This window comes from Solea solea, chromosome 18 (assembly GCF_958295425.1).
Source record: "Solea solea chromosome 18, fSolSol10.1, whole genome shotgun sequence".
Classification (NCBI taxonomy): Eukaryota; Metazoa; Chordata; class Actinopteri; order Pleuronectiformes; family Soleidae; genus Solea; species Solea solea.
This window is the reverse complement of record NC_081151.1, coordinates 12,626,586-12,650,768: the sequence shown is the minus strand read 5'-3', so window position 1 is coordinate 12,650,768 and position 24,183 is coordinate 12,626,586. Positions and strand designations below refer to the sequence as shown.

Here is a 24,183-nt window from a genome sequence, read left to right as displayed (position 1 = left end):
GGGGGGGGGGGGGGGGGGGGGCATGTTGCTGCTCAAAATGTCTGTGTTCTGTATGGAAGCTGGAGATGGATGCTTTAAATTAATTGAAGCTAAATCACACCCCAAGTGTCTCTGTGGGTTCTAGGCAGAGTGTGCAGGGCACTTCTACTTGAGTTTAATGTAACAACTGTACTAGACTGAACCTGTATTTGCTGAATTGGAAAAGCAAAAGTAAAGTGTTACTTTGCTGAATAAACCAGAAAACCACTTTACTGAAGTTTGCTTTCCACCTCAGGTCTCATCATTTTCAGACATACTTTTTATGAATGTATAAATGGTCAGAGGTGAAGAGATGCTATTTATATTGGCATATTACTCAACAGCTCTAGTCACAGTCCAGGCTAGCAACTCTGAGGTGATTGGAGGGGTCATTTAACTCCTTATGTGGCTGCTATATTAATATTTATCTTGATCTCCACTTCTGTACAGAACTCCAAAGTGTTAGTCCTTAAGATGTTCAAACAGCAAACACCGTTTTATTGTTTTTGTCACCCTGTTAAGTGTCTATTCTCTAAATGCTTCTCTGCCCTTTCTGGCCAAATTTACTTCACAAGTAAAATGTGATATACTCCCAAGACAATATAATGTGCTTGAATCTTGCTGATGACTCTGGCTGCTGTGGCTGCAGCAAATGTAATAACTTCTGAGACAGCAATGTAATCTGTATATTTAAGTTTTCTGCTACCCGTCATATCGTCTTCATTCATGTCTTGGTCAATGGCAACCAAAAACCAAAGTCTTCAAGATTAACACTGAAAACACAGGGACTCAAGAAGCAGACTGCATACCTTTCTCTCCTCCTCCTTATTTTATTATATTCTTACTTTTTGTAACTTGCATGAGGCAAGGAATCTATTTGTGATAATAATTTATGTTTAACCATACATTTGAAGTAGACGCATGAGATGGGATGGTGATTTCATTGAGCTTTCCTGTGGAAACGTTTTAGAAGTTTTGTATTCTTTTTTTAAAATAAATAAAACATTAGGTTCAAAGCCAAAATGATTGTGTGTTTTGTCCAAATGGGACCACATAAAATCATAAGGCCTTCTGAATCACTTTAGGATTCAAGAGCACCATCTAGTGGTCAGCACATATTACTGAGAGACATGTTAAATACCATGTTTAAACTGTGTTTTGTATATGAACACCCATGCACATACAGATACACACATGTCACACACCTAGGCACTAGCACATGAATATACTGTAACTCTCCATTAACTACAATTAATAGGCTGTGATGCATCCACTGTCCTGTCCTGTGTAAATAATAAACAGAAACACTGTAAAACCCTTATCATTATCTTTATGCCTTTATTATTTATTTTATGGCTGGAAAACTCTGCTCCTGTAGATGACCGAGCAATTCTTTGGATACTGAACATTTAAACCAGTAGGTCACAGAGAGGTCAACAACATCTACCCTGATACACCCCAGTTTGCTCCCTACAGGGTTGTGTTCTCTCACCTCTTCTTTTCATTCTTCACACCACTGAGTGCAGGTCCACAACACCATAACACCACACTGCCATCTAGTGTATAAGATCCCCAAGGGTCAGTGAAATACGCCTGTAGAGGTGGCACTGGCTCAGCTCTCCATTTAAAGGGCCACAGAATTTTACTGGTATAACACAGGTAAAATTAAAAATGGCAAGGAGGAGACTCGCCTACCCCAGAATGGCTACCCTGTTAGGGTTAGGAGAATAGCAATTGTTCTCTGTTGGAAACCTTGCTTCCTCAGTAGATTTCCATAGAATTAGGCTTCTATTGACTACTACTACTGTTACTGTTTTACACTCATGTTCTGCTGCAAAATAACTCTTAATCTATACATGAAGAAGTTATATCAAATCTTCTATTACCTAAAAAGGTATACTACTCCTCCTTTTAATCCTGGATAAAATGATGACACATTATTCACAACAATCATCACATGATAATATCAAGACTGTATTCTGTAATGGTCAGACTGACCACCCAGAGAGCGTACTAGTCCTTGAAACATAATTAAAGTGAATATAAGTCTAGCTTTAGCATGCTGCTATCCTGTGCAGGATTGTGTCAGCTTTCCTTCTCTATTTCATGGATGGAGGCCTCTCACCCTTCTTCTCCCACTCAGCCCTTACAACCCACACATTCTCGTCAAGTGTAAAACACTGACACGCCAACACTGATATATATTGCTTATGCTTGTGCTTGGAAGCTACTCTAATTAAAATTATTTACAGATGTCTTTACATAAAGAAATTATCCTCATAAGGGCTAGTCTAAACAATAACATGGAGTGTTGCCATGCCACGAAGTGAATTGATCTCCTCCCTTGTGGCTGAGAGGATATTTGTTTGGCCTCAAAATCACTAAATTTCATTGGATGGAATATATTTTAAACATTATAGCCATCTTAGCCCATTTTAATTGTTGAAATACCTGTAAAGGGCTACTGCAAAACTGATTTGTGGTCCTACCTTTATGGTAACTTTGTAATTACTATGGAGACTCTATAACTTGTATTATCCACAATAATATAAGAAGAGATCTTGCCTTTTGCTTCATCATAGATAGTGAAACTCTAATGTTGACACTTGACTGTATTAGTCTGTGTACAATCATAATTAGCAACATTGCATGTACAATAAGGAACTCTTTGCTATATGTTTTCAACTGGCCTTCATACATCACATACCATTTTAAAATTCCTGAATTTCAGTTCTGGCTGGACTAAATAAGTTTGATTGTAATCTGTAAAATCTGTAAAATCAAATATTTATTAGGGAAGCTTGCACACCCCACACTAGTGTTTTTCATGTCAGACATCTCTGCCAAGAAGTCAACATTTATCTCATTCAAAGCCCTCTTTTCCATACAGTCCTGAGGAGAGAGGCACATACTGTATTTGAAGAAGAACCTGTGGAAGTTGTTTAGCAGTATTGTAATTTTACAAAGTACACACACTCTGGATGGCATTACCATGGCCTCCAGCTCTATACAACATACATACAACAAGCCTGCAAGTCAGCCTTCTTCCACCCGTTTGGTTAGATTTTTGTTCTGCAACATAACAAAAATCGGACACATCCTGTCATTAAAGGATGCTGAAAAGCTTCTTCATGCCTTTATTACAACAAAAAGTCTCTGAAGAGTCTTCACTTGGTTCAGAATTCCAAAAATTCCAAAAATCATTCATTCCAACTGCCAACAGCAGAGGAATTTCAATTTCAGTAACCTCATAATGATCTGCCGCTGGTCCTTTTCTTTCTTTTAAGTATCAATGTGTGTTGTTTACTCAGACTTTATTTGGTGTACTTTTCCCTTGTGTATTTGTGTTTAGGTCTTTTTTAATTTCTTGTGTGTGTGTGCGTGTGTGTGTGTGTGTGTGTAAAGGTGATGTTGAGCCCTGTCAAAAAAAAAATCTGTCACCCCTTGGTGTCAGACAAATAAAGTTCTATTCTATTCTATTCTATTCTATTCTATTCTATTCTATTCTAATGCATCCTCACATATAAAGCACTAAAGCACTGATCAGGACTCAAACATGATTATTCCCAAATAGACCATTCCAAGATGTAGACTTTGTCCCTCTTCTCATTTTATTTCAAATCAAATCATTTATAGTCATTTTGAAAAATCTCTGCAAAATGTCTGAAAATGACAAAACTGTCATGAATTTATTGAGTAGTATACCTACATGCCAAAAATGTTTCCAACACTCTTTCTTTTTTATGTTGTATATTTAATAATTTTTCAACTGGAAAAAAAGATACAAAGATCCAACACTCAATAAACATCTGTGTTTTTATTTATGGCAATTGACCATTTTATGTGTTGCCTTTTCATGACGCCATCCTCTTTGCAGAGCTGCTGCAACGTTTTACATAAATAAACGTCTAAATGCTCTCAATCATTTTCTGTACTCTTTGGTGTGAATCCACAGAGCAGATTTTCCTGCAAATATTTCACAATAAATAGTTTATCACTTCTAGTATGTTTTATAGAATCGTCAATGAAAATAAAATAAATATGTAAATAAGTGAGCTTAATGAAAGTTGTTTTGTGATGTATAGAATACAAGAAAATATAAAAACATAGCAGCAGAGCAAACAAATATAAACCTGAAATAAATATTACACAGAATGCAGTTTTAAGAAAAATGTGGTTTTTGTCTTAAGATATGACGTATTTATAGTCTGGCAGCGACGTTGTCAGAGGTGATCAGCTCGCCTCTGTGGACGCTCTCGGACAAGAGAGAGAGATCATCGTACTATCGACAACTGTGGTAGAAATCTTGAGAGAATCAAACATTTACTGTCTCCAGACATGAATGATGAACTTAGGAACAGTTTGGCTGAACTGAGAATGTAAGTTACAGCTAATGTCCAGGCAGACGAAGACCACGAGACCTGGTTTATATTTGTTTTCTCTGCTGCTATGTTCCGGCGAATTGCATTCTGGGGTACATTATGTCATTTGTCCTAGAATGAATGCAGTCGTGGATATCTGAAATTACAATTGTCTAAAATGTGATTATGGATAGGAGTGTGGTTCGATTAAATGTTAAAACGGCTTGCCATACTAGCGTGCATGCACCACTTACAACAAGAGTCTATGTTAAAGACATTTAAATGCAAATTACACACAGTAGTTATGGTCTGTATAAAGTATCGCTCATTTATTTTCATGTTTTTGTAAAATGATTTGATGTGATTCCTAAATATATATAAATAAATATATATATATATATGTATATTTAGGTATATATATATGTATATATGTATATATGTATATGTATATATACATACATAACCCGTTCAAACTCTTTGTGAGTTATTAGCCATTAATGTGACTTCTGGGCATGTTTCTCTCCATCTTGGCCACAGGCTGACTTTTCACACAGGTGAGACTCCTCCACAGGAGTTGGCAGGCACGAGAGGCCTGGAGAAGACAAAGTAGATCAAAGTTAGATTCCCCAAAACATAAGTAAAATCTAGTTACTCTTGAGGCGCTTGAAAAGTGACCAAATCACTCACCAGGCAGGACAAGACATCATGTAGTGAATGCCAGGTCTTTGGAATCCATTAAATAAGCAGGAGGCAGCTATGGTGTAGTGACCCATGTTTTTAAAGACCAGCCAGTCGCCCACCTGCAGATCAGGCAGGAAACACTGCTCAACAACGCGATCCGCACCATCACAGGTTTGGCCCCAGATACTACATGGGTACATGGTTTCATCTGGCTTTGGCTTCTGAGGAGAGGGAAAGAGAGAGAAAGCGATTGATTGTTATTTGTTTCACCTTTCATTGATCAAAATGTGTGATGATTTGACTTGTCACCATTTTATTCCTTCCTTTTTGATTACCTTATGCAGTGTTGGCAGAACCTTGATATTGTGCATGGGTATGAATGAGAAAGATGTATACACTCCATCATTGATGTAGTACATCCGAGTCTTGTTGTTGATCACTTTGTCTTTATCTGTGAAGAAAGCGTAATTTAATTTAATTCACTGCTGCCTTTCAGCTGGCAAATTTACATGGTACTCCTGAGAAGTTGACTTTACTGAAATGACAACAAGAGTCAACAAAGAAAGATTAATCGGGATGATTTTTCTTTTAAATAGCCTGCACTTGTTGACTATTATTTATTTATGTAACTTTACACTTTTTGTTCTCGTAAACTTTATAAATGCCTCCAAGTCACTGAAGCCATTGGTCTGTATTTGTGTCACCTTTTTTGTCACATTTTACAAATGTCTTTGTCACATCACCAAAATGTCAATTTTGAACAGGAAAAAATGTTAGTAACAAATAAAACGATTATTTTACCATCAGAGTCTGACTCCTCGTCCATGATGACCTTCTTGGCAATGATGTTGACAACCAGTGTGAAAGCAGAAGTTACATAAAAGTGTCCTGGCTCAGCAATGATCTTAACACCAGTGTCAGCAGGGAAATACTTGTCCAGAGCAGGGTTGATAGCAGCTGTGAGCTAGAGAGAATAAAAAGTGTCAATTTATAAATTAGCTAGTAACATAAGGCAGCAAAGTCTCAATGTATAGATACAAAAATGTATATATTCAGAATGCAAAATATTTTTAAAGGTAATTTTACCTCTTCAAATTTGAGTTTGACATCATCTGTACCAGGGAATCCACCACCAATGTCCAAGAGATCCATTTTGAACCCAAGTTCAGCCTAGATATCAAAAGATGAAGTCTTTGTTTACTTTGCTGCATAAAAAGACTGTGAAATTCTGAGGGGAAAAGTATTTGCTTCCTTCCTGATACCTTTTTTGTATATTTGCTACAATTTCATGTCTCAGATCATAATAATAAAGTTTCAAAAGGATGATTTCATTTTAAGCAGCAGAGCAGAGGACTCTTTTCAGAATGAGCACGAGTATAAGTGGTGGAAAAGAACTTCGGAATATGTGGATATTTTGGATTCAGGAATGGCAATGTTTAACAGAAAAAAGCAATGGCAACAGAACCAATCAATGTTTAACGGATCAATGTGAATATTTTGTGATGGGTAATTAATCACCCATGTGCAGTATGTTTCATTACATTCTGATAGGAATCTACCCACTCATGACTTATAAAGGACGAAACAGTTAAAAAAAATCATGTCTCTGTCAAAACACATCATATTTGAACACATGTATGTAGGATCAGACACGACCATCAGAATAATTTTCAGCAATTTAAATATAACATGGTTCAGTCCCATTTAACAATTTCAGATTTGCTCATAGCAACAACATCGTAATAGAAGATTAAAGTTCTACACAGATGTAGAAAGTCGCCTGGATCCAGTCAAACAAAATATAAAACTGTCAGGTGCTGTATGTAAAACAGAGGTGGAATTAAAAGGTTCTCATTGGGGGCTGATGTGTGTGTTCATCTTAAGATTTGACAAGCATTTACAGATTATGCATTTCTTTTCACTACACCTAAGACTTCGTCACTCTGCACATGCAGCATTCAGTGTTCATCTGTGTGTGTGTGTCAGTGTCTGAGTGAATGAATGAAGCATCATCCACACGAGAGAGTGGGAATGTAGGAGTAATACTGCAATTTATAGTTCATATAGTGGTTTATGTAATAAATAAATAAATAGTATCAGGTTCTCATGACCCAGACCCCGATAAGTGGAAGATGGTGGCAAAGATGAGGAGGACAACAATTTAAAAGGCAAACTTTGTGTTTACATGCGTTATTTTTGCCTACGTTTAAAATTGTTTGCATGATCTGAAACATTTTAATGTGACAAATAAGGGAACATTATTACATTTATTTTTCACAGATATATATGTCTTACCCCCATAAGAAAAACAAAGTGAGCATCTGTGATTGCCTTTACGTATGCCATAGCATCCCTGCAGCCACTGCCAGCATGGAAGCTGACACCAATCACATCCAGCTTCAGCTCTTTAGCTCGCTCCAGAAGACCTCGACAGGATTTGAGATGGGCCCCCAACTTCATACTGAGACTAACCTCTGCCTTTGAGTCATCAGCGGTGATTCGTAGCACCAGCCTGTGCACAAGACAGAAATGTTGACTGTATTAGTAATCAACAGGTTTCATGTCAACAGGTATTCAGATGACACTTCAACTGATAAATGACATACAATTAACTAACTGTTACTAACTAACTCTTTTGCTAGAACTAAGAACAATTAACTGACTTTTTGACTGGTTTGGGAAAGAAAAGCATGGCTGTACGTTAGAACATTTTTATTTTACTTTTATTTTACCAGGTAAAATGTTTGAGAACCAGTTGTCATTTACAAACATGACCTAAACGTATGTTATGGTAGAAGAAGCAGAGGTTCCAAGTGAGCTGAGCCGATATTAAAATGTGATGTCAACAGACTGCTGGCCACGGATTGGTCAGAGGGTGTTGTCAGTGGAAGAGTCGTGAGTGCAAAGTCCAACACAAAAATCAAACCGAACAATGTGTAACTGTCGATCAATTAAAATGACTTAGAAAATCTTAAAACCGCTGATCGTGAGTTGAATCACAACCTGTTCAGCCATATCTTAGTTTCTTAGTATCTTAGGCCTTAAGTTTTATTACAAACTACTGAGTTGCTCAAAGATGTCTCAGGTACTAGTGGGTCTCGCGGGTTACCCGCAGGTCGGGTTGGGTCGGGTTGGGTCGGGTCAAGAAATGTTCACTTTATTGGCGGGGCGGGTGGGGCGGGACATGAAGGATTAAATATGTCTGGTAAATCCACCAGACTTCACAAAAGCGCCAAGCAGTGGCCACAACAAACCAAAATCAAAAGAAGGCCAAGCTGCTAAATCTCATGTTTGGGACAATTTCTGGCTGTTTTCAAGCACATTTGTCAGACAGAATAAAAGCCTTATTCAATGACATATTTAATGTGTATTTAATAGTGTATTTAATAGTGTATTTAATAGGGTTGTGAAAAAAGATGCGGTTGTGCGTGCGGGATGGAGTGGGTCAAATGATTAAATAAATGCGGGACCCGCAGGTTGGAAATAATCCAGACCCGCGCATCACTATCAGGTACTACATTAACAAATGTATATGCATAAAATGATGTTGTTTATTATTTTCTGTGTTGTGTGTTTTCAAACTGACACTGTTCAAACTTGCTGTTCGATAGTTGTTGTTTTTTTTAAATGGTTTAATCATTTTACAATTAATAGTATTAAAATCTATCTAGTAATTCTTGTAACAGTACTGTGATGGAAAATACAGCACCCTATGACTGTGAGAGCAAATACAGTACTTACAGTAAGCATACTGTGAAATGCATTACAACAACCTTCTTGTCAGTTACTGCCAGCAAGGTACTGTAGATTTCACAGTAATCTTTTTATAGTATCATGGGTGATGAAGTGTCTTACTTGGCATTGTCATAACAACGGGCCACTTTGATAAGTTCCTCCTCACTATCAAAGGTCATCACCTGGACCCCATTTGCTGAAGCATACTTGATGTGAGAAACTTGCTTGCAGGGGTTGGCGTAGATGATTCTGCTTGGTTCTACTCCCAGAGACTGAACCAGCTGAATCTCTGACTACAGAGAGGGAACAAAATAGTTAGAAATACAACAAGCACAAGTTTCCAATACGATGTCAACTTTGAATATCTCACAAAAATGCACCTTGCTTGCACAGTCAAAGCCAATTCCCAGAGACGCCAGTGTCTTAACCACTTCCCGAGTGTCGTTACATTTGACAGCGTAGTAAGGAGTGACACGAGGCAGGGCCCTCACCCATTGCAGGTGTTGCTTCAGCAAATCTCCCAAGTCACAGACATAGAAGGCATCCCTGTCATCCTGCAATGTAGAAAATGAAAGAGACAAAAGCAGTCAACAATAGTCTCTTTGAGAGAATAGGTATGACCACTGTTCCACCGGTTTCCCAAAACCGATTCTTATATCCAAAATATTTTGGTCACATAAACAAAACCAGCAAGAGAGTGTTTGCTGAACACGGACACACATACAAGTGGTGGAGATTGAAAGAGGTGGAGATTGCTGTGTCAATGGAGACAGTGGCAAGAGAGAGGGACACATCGGCTAAGTAAAGCAATGAAAGTGAATGCACCTTCGGTGAATGAATGGTGAAACGCTATATTTCATTTATCTCCTGTTCTGTAATACATTTATTTGGGGGAAAAAAGGTTTTCTTTTTCATAATTTCTGAGACATTTTATGCAGAATATTAGACCGATCTGAGCCAAGTAGGTCTATAACTGTATCATGGAAAAGTGACATTACCGTCGTAGATGATTCATTGATAATCTTGTCAACCATATCCTGGGCAGAGAATCCTTCCTCCAGGAGAGTGAATTCATTTTCAGTGGGAGTGGCAGTGTTCATCCTGTTGGTTACTCACTGGAAAACTGGAAGAAAGAGATTGAGGCAAACTGTGATTACAATCATTAAAACCATTTATTTGACAGACAACAAAAAAAAAACAGTTATCTAACGATTCTTTCTATATATATATATATCTTATATATACAGTATATACAGGTGTAAGTGTTTGTATGCGTGTGAGCACAAAGACCCTGTAAAATGGCTAGAAATAGTAAACAAGATTGCTGACTCAAAGATAACTATATGATGTCAATGCAATAAATAATCAGGACAGTGATGCACTAACTTAGATATAAAAGATGGATATTGCTAACTAATTTACTGTGAAGTAACTACATTGAAGAGGTTGGTGTTGTCAAAAGTGAAATTTTACCCTGGATTACTTCAAAGTACAGTAAAAGTACCTCATACTACTTGTATGAGGTACATATTTTTGTTACATAGCCAGTGTTCGTGTGTCTGGTGGACCCGCTGTATTTTTGGGTTTTTAATTCACCACAATCAAACAATTTTACGTTAAAATACCCAACAGAGATTTAATTCATCTCAAATACAAGCAAAATAAATGCATATATTTGCCCTTTACCTTTGTTAGATCACATTTATGAATTAAAGTGATACTTGTTTGTTTGTTTTTTAAATATAGATGAATAATCTCAGTTTTGGATTACTCCAAAAGTACACAGTACAAGAAGTACTAAGTCCTACAAAACTGAAACAATAAATTATTCATAAATTTAAAATATTTTATTTAATTATTCTCAAAAAAATTAAATGAGACAAGATAAGATATTGCTTTATTCATTCTACGTGGATAAATCTGCAGTGTTACAGCAGCTAAAAATCATAACAAGGTAATAGAAGAACATTTGAAGGAAATTATGTTTTCAAATGTCTTGTTCTGTCTCTAAACCAACAAAATGATTCAGTTTTAATGATGTATTTGTTATATGGAGCAAAGAAACCAGAACATATTCACAAACCATCAAACCGATTAATTGATTATCAAAATATTTGCCGATTAATTTAATAATGTAATCACTTAATCAAGCTAATGTTTCAGCCCTAATAGACAATGAAACAAACTGTGCCAAAAGATTTTAAAAATGGTTATTAACCTGAATCAGACTTTTATTTTGAAATAGTCACAGGAAAGGAAATGTATACATGAGGCTTCATGTCTCAGCTAAATATTATTTTTGTAAAGCATGTTGCACAAACCATGAGAATAAATACAATGCAAATATGTGAAATTTGTTTCACATGCTGCAGATGAAATATTTGAACTCAAGCTAAAAAAAAAAAATTGCGTGACACTATGAAGTAAAAACAAGTCTGTGATAATCCCAATGTTTCATCATTTTCAGAAATATGTAAGAGAAAGACTGGGTAAAGAGGGTTTGCGAAAATACGAGAAAATGCAAACAACAAAAAAGGTGGACATTTTTTGTTTACTGAAATGCTTGACAAATGGTACCAGTGACAGGACTCATTCACACAAACACTTCAAACAAGGCTTTGGTAAACGGTAAACTTGTTTGGACAGTAAACAATGAATGTACTGGACCCACCAGTTAGGATTTACCAGTTAGGAGCATAGGCCTACTAAATGTGGAGGGGAAAATCTTCTTCTCCGTGATGGTAAGAAGAATGACCACCTACCTCACGGAGAACAACTACCTCGATACCAGCTGCCAGAAAGCCAGGATCACAGGTTTCCCTGGCTGTGTAGAGCATACTTCCATGATTTGGGAAGAGATCCATACCACTAAGAGGGAGAAGAAAGATCTACACGTCATATCGCTAGACCTAGGTAATGCCTATGGGTCAGTACCACATCTGCTCATAGCCTACGCTTTGGAATTCTTCTACATCCCAGACAACATCAGGACATAAAAACATAAAGTGCTATGTGCTAAATTGCTAAGCCGTTTTTTGCACATTATTCTATTGCACATTGTCATTGTCAGCTCAATGAAAGCAGGGACAAATGATAATATAAGGTGGTTAGATTTGCATAACGGCTCACGGAGTCTTCTCCCTGATGGCAAGGTTTTGTCTCCAGCGAAGAGTGGGTGTTGGGAGTCGGAAATTACTGCATGCTCATAAATACTCTGTATGGGCTCATATTCTTCCCTCCCTATGATTTTCATTGCTGTTTTGTGCATGCCAGCCAGTTTGCTTTTGAGCTTAATGGTTAGGTTGCCAAACTATGAGGTGATCCCATATCTAATGATGCTCTCTACAATGGCACGGGAGAAAATCATCATGATGTGGCTGCTCACGCCGTACAATCTTAATCTCCACAAAAAATATAGCCTCTGTTGCAATCTATTGCACAGGTTAACAATATGTGTCTTCCAGCAGAGAAGATTATCAATATGAACTCCTAAATACTTGTATAAGGATACCTGGGTGATTTCCTGATTTCCTGGCAAAAATTTCAAACAAGGCTTTGGTAAATAAACGTTCTGGACCCACCAGTTAAGTTTTACCAGCCCTCAAAGAGGATTGGCTTTCAAAAGATTGAATGTACCTCAAATTATAAAATAAAACAAAAATAAAAAAACCGAGGGATAAAATAATACATTTTGAGTAGCTCTTCACTGTACAATAATTATTGAATGCATCAGTTTCAGATGTTTACAGGTTCAATTAACCATGAAATTGACAATATGAAGAACTTAAAATTTCCTGAATATCCATATCTTTTACATGTAATTCCTGATTTTTTGGTTATTAAAAGGGGGCTTTGAATGATGCCTCTAATCTTTAAATGCAGTACAGTATTTCAATACAGACTGGAAGCTGCCTACGAGAGAAAGAAGGTGAAGTATGGAGACCTGGTCGCAGAGAGCAGAGAAAGTAGATGGCGTGTGAGGCTGTACCCAGTGGAGGTGGGAGCCAGAGGCTTCGTGGGCACATCAACAGCATGCCTGCTAAAGGAGCTGGGACAATGTGGAGCCACACTGAGTGGATCCACCAAGGAACTCTGGGGAAGCTGAAAAAGCAATCCACTGGCTCTGGCTGAATCCACCAGGATCTCCTGGTCCCACTGCATTATTGGGGTTTTAATGCAGTGGGATTATTACTGGAACTCTTTCCTCTCTGGTCTCCCTGACAAATCCCTTCATAAACTTCAACTGGTCCAGAATTCAGCTAATATCAATAGCCAATATCACCACCTCTGTATCTCTCCGACCTTCTCCATATCGCCACCTCCTCCCGCTCCCTCAGATCCTCCTCCATCCACCTCACTGTGCCCTCCGCCCACCTCAGCAGAGCTTTCAGCCGCTCTGCTCCCCATCTCTGGAATTCACACCAATGATAATACTAATACAACTAGTACTACTGCTATTACTACTACTACTACTAATAATAATAAATACAATGTATATATTTACTTTATCTCAGATCCACATACTATAAACATTATTTTTGAAATCGTTTTTAATATTTCTCATTTATGAATATGAGTACTTTTCATAAATTAATCACAATTAAATTATGAGTAACAAAAACCTATGTTTCTCTGAATGCATATATGGCCACATGCATCATCAACCCACCTCCAAATATTTATTTTTTTGATTAAACATTTGTGTTTTATAAGTGAATTTTTCATTATAATCTTTCTGTAGAAAAGGGGATTCATGCTAACAGGGTCGGTGCAATACACTGAAAACACACAGGCAACTATTTGAAAAGGTAGTGTTTTTGAATGTAACTGTATTGAAACTCAATCCATCAGCAATAAACTAATGTCTTGTGTGCTGATATGCTTCACATCTCAAGCTCCCTCTTGAGTCAGAAGACAGTACCTCCGTGTTAGCAGGGTGTTTTCCATTAGATGGTGTTATGCAAATGAGTTCTATGTAGATTACAAAAGAAATGTTGTAAAGGACATCTTGATGACATCTCTCCTGAACAAACCAGCTGCTTACTATGCTTTACTTTGTCTCAAGCAGGGCAGGGAGGAGCATAGCAGCTGTTATTGAGGACAAAACAATCTAGCTACTTGTGTTATTATTGCAACTGTAGGGGAGGAAATATCTACCACCAAGTAACAATCTCTCCCCAAGAAGTATTCTGTCTTTCCGACGTTAGCAAGAGGTTTTCCAAAGTAAAGTAAAGTATAGTAAATATTTCTTTAATCTGACTCCATTTAAACAACAATTAACTTTACTTTTAAATATTGTGGGAATTAAAGTTTACCAATCATTTAAAATGTAAACCCTTTAAGAATTCAATCCTATTGTCAAGAAATCTGACACTGGTCTAGTTCAGGGAGGGTTTATATTATAAAAACCACTCAGTGACCTTTTCCACATAGAAGATTAGCCTTAATGCCTAGGTTGAAATATTCAGAGGTCAGAAATGTAACTCAACAGTTTACAGGACATGATACTCAATCTTTTCTATTCAACTCAGAGGTGAAGGGTATAGCCCTTGTTGAATATGGAAGAATAGCCGAGACACCTGGGTTGAAGTATTCAGAGGTCAGAAATGTAACTCAACAGTTTACAGGACATGATACTCAATCTTTTCTATTCAACTCAGAGGTGGAGGGTATGAGTGTTAAATCTCACCATATAACTAGACTAAATAAATCTTCAATAACAGATTCTTAACTATTTAGAACAAAGGTCTCAACAAGGCAATATTAGAAATGAAGGGTTAACATACCAGTTTATTGAAATGTCCAGTGGTAGAAAATACATCCAGTAAGTTGTGTGACACACAGTTGATGTGTGGTAGCTTCTGTTAAGCAGACCAAACTCCACGGTGAATGGGAGCTCTGTCCCTTATATCCAAGATATCCCACCAGAATACAGACACTTTACATTTACATTTCCATTGTGATTTACTCAGGAATGCTATTTCCGTCTGAGGACCTTTTAATCACCATGGGGTCTTTTCACATGACAGTTGAGCCACCTTGACTTGTCTACTTCCTGCACTGAGAACATCAGACTTACACACTTCAAATGAGACAGTGTTTACACTTCAGAGTGGTGGGACTGTCCCCAACTGAGGAAGTTTGAACCAAGTTGATTAATTCATTTACAGATAATCAAAGAGCAGAATATACAGAGTGATGACGTTTCGTCTATTGTCTCCAGGGTGTGGTCTCACTGTCTTACACAACAGAAGATTATGCTGCCCTGAATTGCATTCTAAATGTAATAATATTATAGTCTAAATGTGACTATACATTTCTCAAAAAGAAAGAGCCTGTTTTTATCAATCTAGGGTCTTCTATGGCCAAGACAAGCAAGATAGACAAGGAAAAGTGCATCCAAGTCTGGGACAACACCTTCAAGGGCCTTCAACTCGGATTTTTAAGCATATCCAGATTGTATTTAGCTAGATTTTTGCACAGCCAAGAAAACACATGATCACATTTTTCCAGTCTGATTTCGGATGTGTTTCTGATAGGATTTAGATCTGTTTCAATCTGAATGTATTGTCGCTCAGATAGGACTTCAAAGTTTCTTCTGCGTCACAAACAAAATCACTTTGACATGACAAAACCAATGACTTAGATTCAGATTGAAGTGGCGATCGTGATAACCACTACACTACGGAAACCCTTACGAAAGAACTGAGATTGGAGAGTTTCCCAAAATACAACGAGCCTGACAGCAATAGATGTGTGCTTTGACAGGAGGGAGCAAAATGGAGACTTTGAAAGTTTGCTTTTGAACACTACCTTGACAAATGGTCCACTTGGGGTGCAGACTTTATGAGTATCTACTGAGTGTGATAGTTCTATTCAATTGTCAGCTGGAGCACAACTGTGTTGTGTTGATCTGTCTCCAGACTGTTGGTGTCTGATTTCCGTTGACCCCAACTATTCTGGCTGACAGGAAAGCTTCGGAAGGCTCTCTTCTTGGTCCTATTGCCCATCTCAATGAGACGAGGGTCTTGAGCTATGTTTCTCAGCAGCAGCTGTACTGATCAAATACTAATCAGGCTTTAGTGAATCGCTGTGGAAGCAAAGTTGTTTCGGCTCGGTTTCGAACTGAGGACCTTTCGCGTGTGAAGCGAACGTGATGACCACTACACTACGGAAACCCTGTGAAAGACGCCAGGATTGGAGATTTTTCCCAAAATGTAATGAGTCTTATAGCAGTGGATGTGTGATTTGGCAGGAGAGGCATCTGGTCATGGTCGAGTTTTGATATAAAGGTCCCATGGGCATAGAAGAGGAAAAGCTCCCCGTCGGGGAATCGAACCCCGGTCTTCCGCGTGACAGGCGGAGATACTGTCCACTATACTAACGAGGACTGCGGCCACCCCTTTCGTGGCCATGGTGTCAAATTGTGGGGCCCGGTCTGTCTACTTTTGCTGCCAGCCAACAGTCTGACATTGCAAGAGATGCACTCATTCAGAGTGAACCCCGTGTCGAGGTGAATACCTACCCCAGGGGGTCTTCACTCAGATAATGAAGAAGACCATACATCTCTTCCCAGGAAAGATGAAAGTTACATTCGGAAAGGCTCCATCAGGCCATCTCCAACAGGAACCTTCAGATGAGGACAGGTTGCCCCCGCAAAGTCATGGCCTTGGGAAGACAAATGCCCTTACTCTGGTCTTTCAGCAAGGATGGGATGAGTCAGGTCAACTGACCATGACAGACTGTGGTCTCCAGTTTGTATAGTGCAACAGCCAGAGGACCTGAGAAGCTAATTTACTGACTCGTACCACAATGGTTTGACACTTAAGTACAATGTTTCTCAGTCCTTTTTTTTTGTTGATCAAGGCAAGGGTGAGCAAATGTTTTTCCCCCACCCCATGGAGACGTTAAAAGCGACGCTGTTTCCGCTCGGTTTCGAGGCGAGGACCTTTCGCGTGTTAGGCGAGCGTGATGACCACTACACTGCGGAAACCCTTACGAGCCAACTGAGATTGGAGAGTTTCCCAAAATACAACAAGCCTGACAGCAATAGATGTGTGCGTTGACAGGAGGGAGCAAAATGGATACTTTGAAAGTTTGCTTTTGAACACTACCTTGACAAACGGTCCACTTGGGGTGCAGACTTTATGAGTATCTACTGAGTGTGATAGTTCTATTGAATTGTCAGCTGGAGCACAACTGTGTTGCGTTGATCTGTCTCCAGACTGTTGGTGTCTGACTTGCGTTGACCCCAACTATTCTGGCTGACAGGAAAGCTTCGGAAGGCTCTCTTCTTGGTCGTATTGCCCATCTCAATGAGACGAGGGTCTTGAGCTATGTTTCTCAGCAGCAGCTGTATTGATCAAATATTAATCAGGCTTTAGTGAATCGCTGTGGAAGCAAACTTGTTTCCGCTCGGTTTTTGAATCGAGGACCTTTCGCGTGTGAAGCGAACGTGATGACCACTAAACTACGGAAACCCTGTGAAGGACGCCAGGATTGGAGATTTTTCCCAAAATGTAATGAGTCTTATAGCAGTGGATGTGTGATTTGGCAGGAGAGGCATCTGGTCAAGGTCGAGTTTTGATATAAAGGTCCCATGGGCATAGAAGAGGAAAAAGCTCCCCGTCGGGGAATCGAACCCCGGTCTTCCGCGTGACAGGCAGAGATACTGTCCACTATACTAACGAGGACTGCGGCCAGCCCTTTCGTGGCCATGGTCACAAATTGCGGGGCCCGGTCTGTCTACTTTTGCTGCCAGCCAACAGTCTGACATTGCACGAGATGCACTCATTCAGAGTGAACCCCGTGTCGAGGTGAATACCTACCCCAGGGGGTCTTCACTCAGATAATGAAGAAGACCATACATCTCTTCCCAGGAAAGATGAACGTTACATTCGGAAAGGCTCCATCAGGCCATCTCCAACAGGAACCTTCAGATGAGGACAGGTTGCCCCCGCAAAGTCATGGCCTTGGGAAGACAAATGCCCTTACTCTGGTCTTTCAGCAAGGATGGGATGAGTCACGTCAACTGACCATGACAGACTGTGGTCTCCAGTTTGTAAAGTGCAACAGCCAGAGGACCTGAGAAGCTAATTTACTGACTCGTACCACAATGGTTTGACACTTAAGTACAATGTTTCTCAGTCCTTTTTTTTGGTTGATCAAGGCAAGGGTGAGCAGATGTTTTTGCCCCACCCCATGGAGACGTTAAAAGCGACGCTGTTTCCGCTCGGTTTCGAGCCGAGGACCTTTCGCGTGTTAGGCGAACGTGATGACCACTACACTACGGAAACCCTTACGAGTCAACTGGGATTGGAGAGTTTCCCAAAATACAACGAGCCTGACAGCAATAGATGTGTGCTTTGACAGGAGGGAGCAAAACGGAGACTTTGAAAGTTTGCTTTTGAACACTACCTTGACAAATGGTCCACTTGGGGTGCAGACTTTATGAGTATCTACTGAGTGTGATAGTTCTATTGAATTGTCAGCTGGAGCACAACTGTGTTGCGTTGATCTGTCTCCAGACTGTTGGTGTCTGACTTGCGTTGACCCCAACTATTCTGGCTGACAGGAAAGCTTCGGAAGGCTCTCTTCTTGGTCGTATTGCCCATCTCAATGAGACGAGGGTCTTGAGCTATGTTTCTCAGCAGCAGCTGTATTGATCAAATATTAATCAGGCTTTAGTGAATCGCTGTGGAAGCAAACTTGTTTCCGCTCGGTTTTTGAATCGAGGACCTTTCGCGTGTGAAGCGAACGTGATGACCACTAAACTACGGAAACCCTGTGAAGGACGCCAGGATTGGAGATTTTTCCCAAAATGTAATGAGTCTTATAGCAGTGGATGTGTGATTTGGCAGGAGAGGCATCTGGTCAAGGTCGAGTTTTGATATAAAGGTCCCATGGGCATAGAAGAGGAAAAAGCTCCCCATCGGGGAATCGAACCCCGGTCTTCCGCGTGACAGGCGGAGATACTGTCCACTATACTAACGAGGACTGCGGCCACCCCTTTCGTGGCCATGGTGACAAATTGCGGGGCCCGGTCTGTCTACTTTTGCTGCCAGCCAACAGTCTGACATTGCAAGAGATGCACTCATTCAGAGTGAACCCTGTGTCGAGGTGAATACCTACCCCAGGGGGTCTTCACTCAGATAATGAAGAAGACCATACATCTCTTCCCAGGAAAGATGAAAGTTACATTCGGAAAGGCTCCATCAGGCCATCTCCAACAGGAACCTTCAGATGAGGACAGGTTGCCCCCGCAAAGTCATGGCCTTGGGAAGACAAATGCCCTTACTCTGGTCTTTCAGCAAGGATGGGATGAGTCAGGTCAACTGACCATGACAGACTGTGGTCTCCAGTTTGTAAAGTGCAACAGCCAGAGGACCTGAGAAGCTAATTTACTGACTCGTACCACAATGGTTTGACACTTAAGTACAATGTTTCTCAGTCCTTTTTTTTGGTTGATCAAGGCAAGGGTCAGCAAATGTTTTTCCCCCACCCCATGGAGACGTTAAAAGCGACGCAGTTTCCGCTCGGTTTCGAGCCGAGGACCTTTCGCGTGTTAGGCGAACGTGATGACCACTACACTACGGAAACCCTTACGAGCCAGCTGGGATTGGAGAGTTTCCCAAAATACAACGAGCCTGACAGCAATAGATGTGTGCTTTGACAGGAGGGAGCAAAATGGAGACTTTGAAAGTTTGCTTTTGAACACTACCTTGACAAATGGTCCACTTGGGGTGCAGACTTTATGAGTATCTACTGAGTGTGATAGTTCTATTGAATTGCCAGCTGGAGCACAACTGTGTTGTGTTGATCTGTCTGCAGACTGTTGGTGTCTGACTTGCGTTAACCCCAACTATTCTGGCTGACAGGAAAGCTTCGGAAGGCTCTCTTCTTGGTCGTATTGCCAATCTCAATGAGACGAGGGTCTTGAGCTATGTTTCTCAGCAGCAGCTGTATTGATCAAATACTAATCAGGCTTTAGTGAATCGCTGTGGAAGCAAACTTGTTTCGGCTCGGTTTCGAACCGAGGACCTTTCACGTGTGAAGCGAACGTGATGACCACTACACTACGGAAACCCTGTGAAGGACGCCAGGATTGGAGATTTTTCCCAAAATGTAATGAGTCTTATAGCAGTGGCTGTGTGATTTGGCAAGAGAGGCATCTGGTCAAGGTCGAGTTTTGATATAAAGGTCCCATGGGCATAGAAGAGGAAAAAGCTCCCCGTCGGGGAATCGGACCCCGGTCTTTCGCGTGACAGGCGGAGATACTGTCCACTATACTAACGAGGACTGCGGCCACCCCTTTCGTGGCCATGGTGACAAATAGCGGGGCCCGGTCTGTCTACTTTTGCTGCCAGCCAACAGTCTGACATTGCAAGAGATGCACTCATTCAGAGTGAACCCCGTGTCGAGGTGAATACCTACCCCAGGGGGTCTTCACTCAGATAATGAAGAAGACCATACATCTCTTCCCAGGAAAGATGAACGTTACATTCGGAAAGGCTCCATCAGGCCATCTCCAACAGGAACCTTCAGATGAGGACAGGTTGCCCCCGCAAAGTCATGGCCTTGGGAAGACAAATGCCCTTACTCTGGTCTTTCAGCAAGGATGGGATGAGTCAGGTCAACTGACCATGACAGACTGTGGTCTCCAGTTTGTAAAGTGCAACAGCCAGAGGACCTGAGAAGCTAATTTACTGACTCGTACCACAATGGTTTGACACTTAAGTACAATGTTTCTCAGTCCTTTTTTTTTGTTGATCAAGGCAAGGGTCAGCAAATGTTTTTCCCCCACCCCATGGAGACGTTAAAAGCGACGCTGTTTCCACTCGGTTTCGAGCCAAGGACCTTTCGCGTGTTAGGCGAACGTGATGACCACTACACTACGGAAACCCTTACGAGCCAACTGGGATTGGAGAGTTTCCCAAAATACAACGAGCCTGACAGCAATAGATGTGTGCTTTGACAGGAGGGAGGCCAGTTTCAAAAGCCAGATGAAGTCATGTACCCTTGCAGTATCTGGGGCCCTACCTGCGATGGACTGGATCGCATTGTTGAGCAGTGTTTCCTGCCTGATCTGCAGGTGGGCGACTGGCTGGTCTTTGAAAACATGGGTGCCTACACCGTAGCTGCCTCCTCCACCTTCAATGGATTCCAAAGACCTGACATTCACTACGTCATGTCCCGTCCTTCCTGGTGAGTTATGTCACAGAAGCCAAAAGTAGTCTAATCGTTTTTTGTGCATGTCATGGTCCATAGAGAATCTAACATTGGTCGGCATTGTCTTTTTCAGGCAACATGTGCAGCAGATTAATCTCCAGGGAATGCCAGCTCCTGTGGAAGAGTCTCGCCTGTTGGAAGTGACAGCATGCTGTGGCCAAGAGAGCAGCTTGGAGATGCGCACCAAGCCTTGTCAGGCCCGTGTGCTTTAAATGCCGAGTAATGTCGCGTCACTAATTTTCAATTTGGAGAATGTTCTCTTTGGGGAGATTTTTTTCCTTCCTTTTGATCCCAATGTATGAACATTTAAGGCCAGTTACTTGACAGGAGGAGTGGGGGGGGGGCATGTTGCTGCTCAAAATGTCTGTGTTCTGTATGGAAGCTGGAGATGGATGCTTTAAATTAATTGAAGCTAAATCCCACCCCAAGTGTCTCTGTGGGTTCTAGGCAGAGTGTGCAGGGCACTTCTACTTGAGTTTAATGTAACAACTGTACTAGACTGAACCTGTATTTGCTGAATTGGAAAAGCAAAAGTAAAGTGTTACTTTGCTGAATAAACCAGAAAACCACTTTACTGAAGTTTGCTTTTCACCTCAGGTCTCATCATTTTCAGACATACTTTTTATGAATGTATAAATGGTCAGAGGTGAAGAGATGCTATTTATATTGGCATATTACTCAACAGCTCTAGTCACAGTCCAGGCTAGCAACTCCGAGGTGATTGGAGGGGTCATTTAACTCCTTATGTGGCTGCTATATTAATATTTATCTTGATCTCCACTTCTGTACAGAACTCCAAAGTGTTAGTCCTTAAGATGTTCAAACAGCAAACACCGTTTTATTGTTTTTGTCACCCTGTTAAGTGTCTATTCTCTAAATGCTTCTCTGCCCTTTCTGGCCAAATTTACTTCACAAGTAAAATGTGATATACTCCCAAGATAATATAATGTGCTTGAATCTTGCTGATGACTCTGGCTGCTGTGGCTGCAGCAAATGTAATAACTTCTGAGACAGCAATGTAATCTGTATATTAAAGTTTTCTGCTACCCGTCATATCGTCTTCATTCATGTCTTGGTCAATGGCAACCAAAAACCAAAGTCTTCAAGATTAACACTGAAAACACAGGGACTCAAGAAGCAGACTGCATACCTTTCTCTCCTCCTCCTTATTTTATTATATTCTTACTTTTTGTAACTTGCATGAGGCAAGGAATCTATTTGTGATAATAATTTATGTTTAACCATACATTTGAAGTAGACGCATGAGATGGGATGGTGATTTCATTGAGCTTTCCTGTGGAAACGTTTTAGAAGTTTTGTATTCTTTTTTAAAAATAAATAAAACATTAGGTTCAAAGCCAAAATAATTGTGTGTTTTGTCCAAATGGGACCACATAAAATCATAAGGCCTTCTGAATCACTTTAGGATTCAAGAGCACCATCTAGTGGTCAGCACATATTACTGAGAGACATGTTAAATACCATGTTTAAACTGTGTTTTGTATATGAACACCCATGCACATACAGATACACACATGTCACACACCTAGGCACTAGCACATGAATATACTGTAACTCTCCATTAACTACAATTAATAGGCTGTGATGCATCCACTGTCCTGTCCTGTGTAAATAATAAACAGAAACACTGTAAAACCCTTATCATTATCTTTATGCCTTTATTATTTATTTTATGGCTGGAAAACTCTGCTCCTGTAGATGACTGAGCAATTCTTTGGATACTGAACATTTAAACCAGTAGGTCACAGAGAGGTCAACAACATCTACCCTGATACACCCCAGTTTGCTCCCTACAGGGTTGTGTTCTCTCACCTCTTCTTTTCATTCTTCACACCACTGAGTGCAGGTCCACAACACCATAACACCACACTGCCATCTAGTGTATAAGATCCCCAAGCGTCAGTGAAATACCCCTGTAGAGGTGGCACTGGCTCAGCTCTCCATTTAAAGGGCCACAGAATTTTACTGGTATAACACAGGTAAAATTAAAAATGGCAAGGAGGAGACTCGCCTACCCCAGAATGGCTACCCTGTTAGGGTTAGGAGAATAGCAATTGTTCTCTGTTGGAAACCTTGCTTCCTCAGTAGATTTCCATAGAATTAGGCTTCTATTGACTACTACTACTGTTACTGTTTTACACTCATGTTCTGCTGCAAAATAACTCTTAATCTATACATGAAGAAGTTATATCAAATCTTCTATTACCTAAAAAGGTATACTACTCCTCCTTTTAATCCTGGATAAAATGATGACACATTATTCTAAACAATCATCACATGATAATATCAAGACTGTATTCTGTAATGGTCAGACTGACCACCCAGAGAGCGTACTAGTCCTTTAAACATAATTAAAGTGAATATAAGTCTAGCTTTAGAATGCTGCTATCCTGTGCAGGATTGTGTCAGCTTTCCTTCTCTATTTCTTGGATGGAGGCCTCTCACCCTTCTTCTCCCGCTCAGCCCTTACAACCCACACATTCTCGACAAGTGTAAAACACTGACACGCCAACACTGATATATATTGCTTATGCTTGTGCTTGGAAGCTACTCTAATTAAAATTATTTACAGATGTCTTTACATAAAGAAATTATCCTCATAAGGGCTAGTCCAAACAATAACATGGAGTGTTGCCATGCCACGAAGTGAATTGATCTCCTCCCTTGTGGCTGAGAGGATATTTGTTTGGCCTCAAAATCACTAAATTTCATTGGATGGAATATATTTTAAACATTATAGCCATCTTAGCCCATTTTAATTGTTGAAATACCTGTAAAGGGCTACTGCAAAACTGATTTGTGGTCCTACCTTTATGGTAACTTTGTAATTACTATGGAGACTCTATAACTTGTATTATCAACAATAATATAAGAAGAGATCTTGCCTTTTGCTTCATCATAGATAGTGAAACTCTAATGTTGACACTTGACTGTATTAGTCTGTGTACAATCATAATTAGCAACATTGCATGTACAATAAGGAACTCTTTGCTATATGTTTTCAACTGGCCTTCATACATCACATACCATTTTAAAATTCCTGAATTTCCGTTCTGGCTGGACTAAATAAGTTTGATTGTAATCTGTAAAATCTGTAAAATCAAATATTTATTAGGGAAGCTTGCACACCCCACACTAG

The 24,183-nt window shown here is 40.0% G+C and overlaps 2 protein-coding genes and 8 non-coding genes across 10 annotated transcripts; 1 reads left to right on the top strand and 9 right to left on the bottom strand.

Moving 5' to 3' along the window:
- Positions 1-4,834: 4,834 nt before the first annotated feature.
- On the bottom strand, positions 4,835-14,689 carry LOC131444367 (ornithine decarboxylase 1-like). The gene is made up of 10 exons (XM_058614606.1): positions 14,582-14,689; positions 9,794-9,918; positions 9,176-9,349; positions 8,916-9,088; positions 7,356-7,572; positions 6,147-6,230; positions 5,862-6,024; positions 5,396-5,511; positions 5,067-5,281; positions 4,835-4,971 (listed from the first exon to the last, which is right to left on the bottom strand). The coding sequence occupies exons 2-10, from the start codon at positions 9,893-9,895 to the stop codon at positions 4,926-4,928; spliced, it is 1,290 nt and encodes a 429-aa protein (XP_058470589.1). The 5' UTR covers positions 9,896-9,918; positions 14,582-14,689; the 3' UTR covers positions 4,835-4,925.
- Positions 14,690-15,900: 1,211 nt separating this feature from the next.
- On the bottom strand, positions 15,901-15,973 carry trnav-cac (transfer RNA valine (anticodon CAC)). Its single transcript has one exon. It is a non-coding gene; the product is annotated as a tRNA-Val (tRNA).
- Positions 15,974-16,113: 140 nt separating this feature from the next.
- On the bottom strand, positions 16,114-16,185 carry trnad-guc (transfer RNA aspartic acid (anticodon GUC)). Its single transcript has one exon. It is a non-coding gene; the product is annotated as a tRNA-Asp (tRNA).
- Positions 16,186-17,416: 1,231 nt separating this feature from the next.
- Positions 17,417-17,488, bottom strand: trnad-guc (transfer RNA aspartic acid (anticodon GUC)). The gene has a single exon. It is a non-coding gene; the product is annotated as a tRNA-Asp (tRNA).
- Positions 17,489-18,018: 530 nt separating this feature from the next.
- Positions 18,019-18,091, bottom strand: trnav-aac (transfer RNA valine (anticodon AAC)). Its single transcript has one exon. It is a non-coding gene; the product is annotated as a tRNA-Val (tRNA).
- A 628-nt stretch (positions 18,092-18,719) lies between these two features.
- Positions 18,720-18,791, bottom strand: trnad-guc (transfer RNA aspartic acid (anticodon GUC)). The gene has a single exon. It is a non-coding gene; the product is annotated as a tRNA-Asp (tRNA).
- Positions 18,792-19,321: 530 nt separating this feature from the next.
- Positions 19,322-19,394, bottom strand: trnav-aac (transfer RNA valine (anticodon AAC)). The gene has a single exon. It is a non-coding gene; the product is annotated as a tRNA-Val (tRNA).
- Positions 19,395-19,807: 413 nt separating this feature from the next.
- On the bottom strand, positions 19,808-19,880 carry trnav-cac (transfer RNA valine (anticodon CAC)). Its single transcript has one exon. It is a non-coding gene; the product is annotated as a tRNA-Val (tRNA).
- Positions 19,881-20,623: 743 nt separating this feature from the next.
- Positions 20,624-20,696, bottom strand: trnav-aac (transfer RNA valine (anticodon AAC)). The gene has a single exon. It is a non-coding gene; the product is annotated as a tRNA-Val (tRNA).
- A 99-nt stretch (positions 20,697-20,795) lies between these two features.
- On the top strand, positions 20,796-21,602 carry LOC131444811 (ornithine decarboxylase-like). The gene is made up of 2 exons (XM_058615486.1): positions 20,796-20,999; positions 21,097-21,602. Exons 1-2 carry the CDS (start codon positions 20,806-20,808, stop codon positions 21,233-21,235), a joined length of 333 nt encoding a protein of 110 aa, XP_058471469.1. The 5' UTR covers positions 20,796-20,805; the 3' UTR covers positions 21,236-21,602.
- The last annotated feature ends 2,581 nt before the right edge of the window (positions 21,603-24,183 follow it).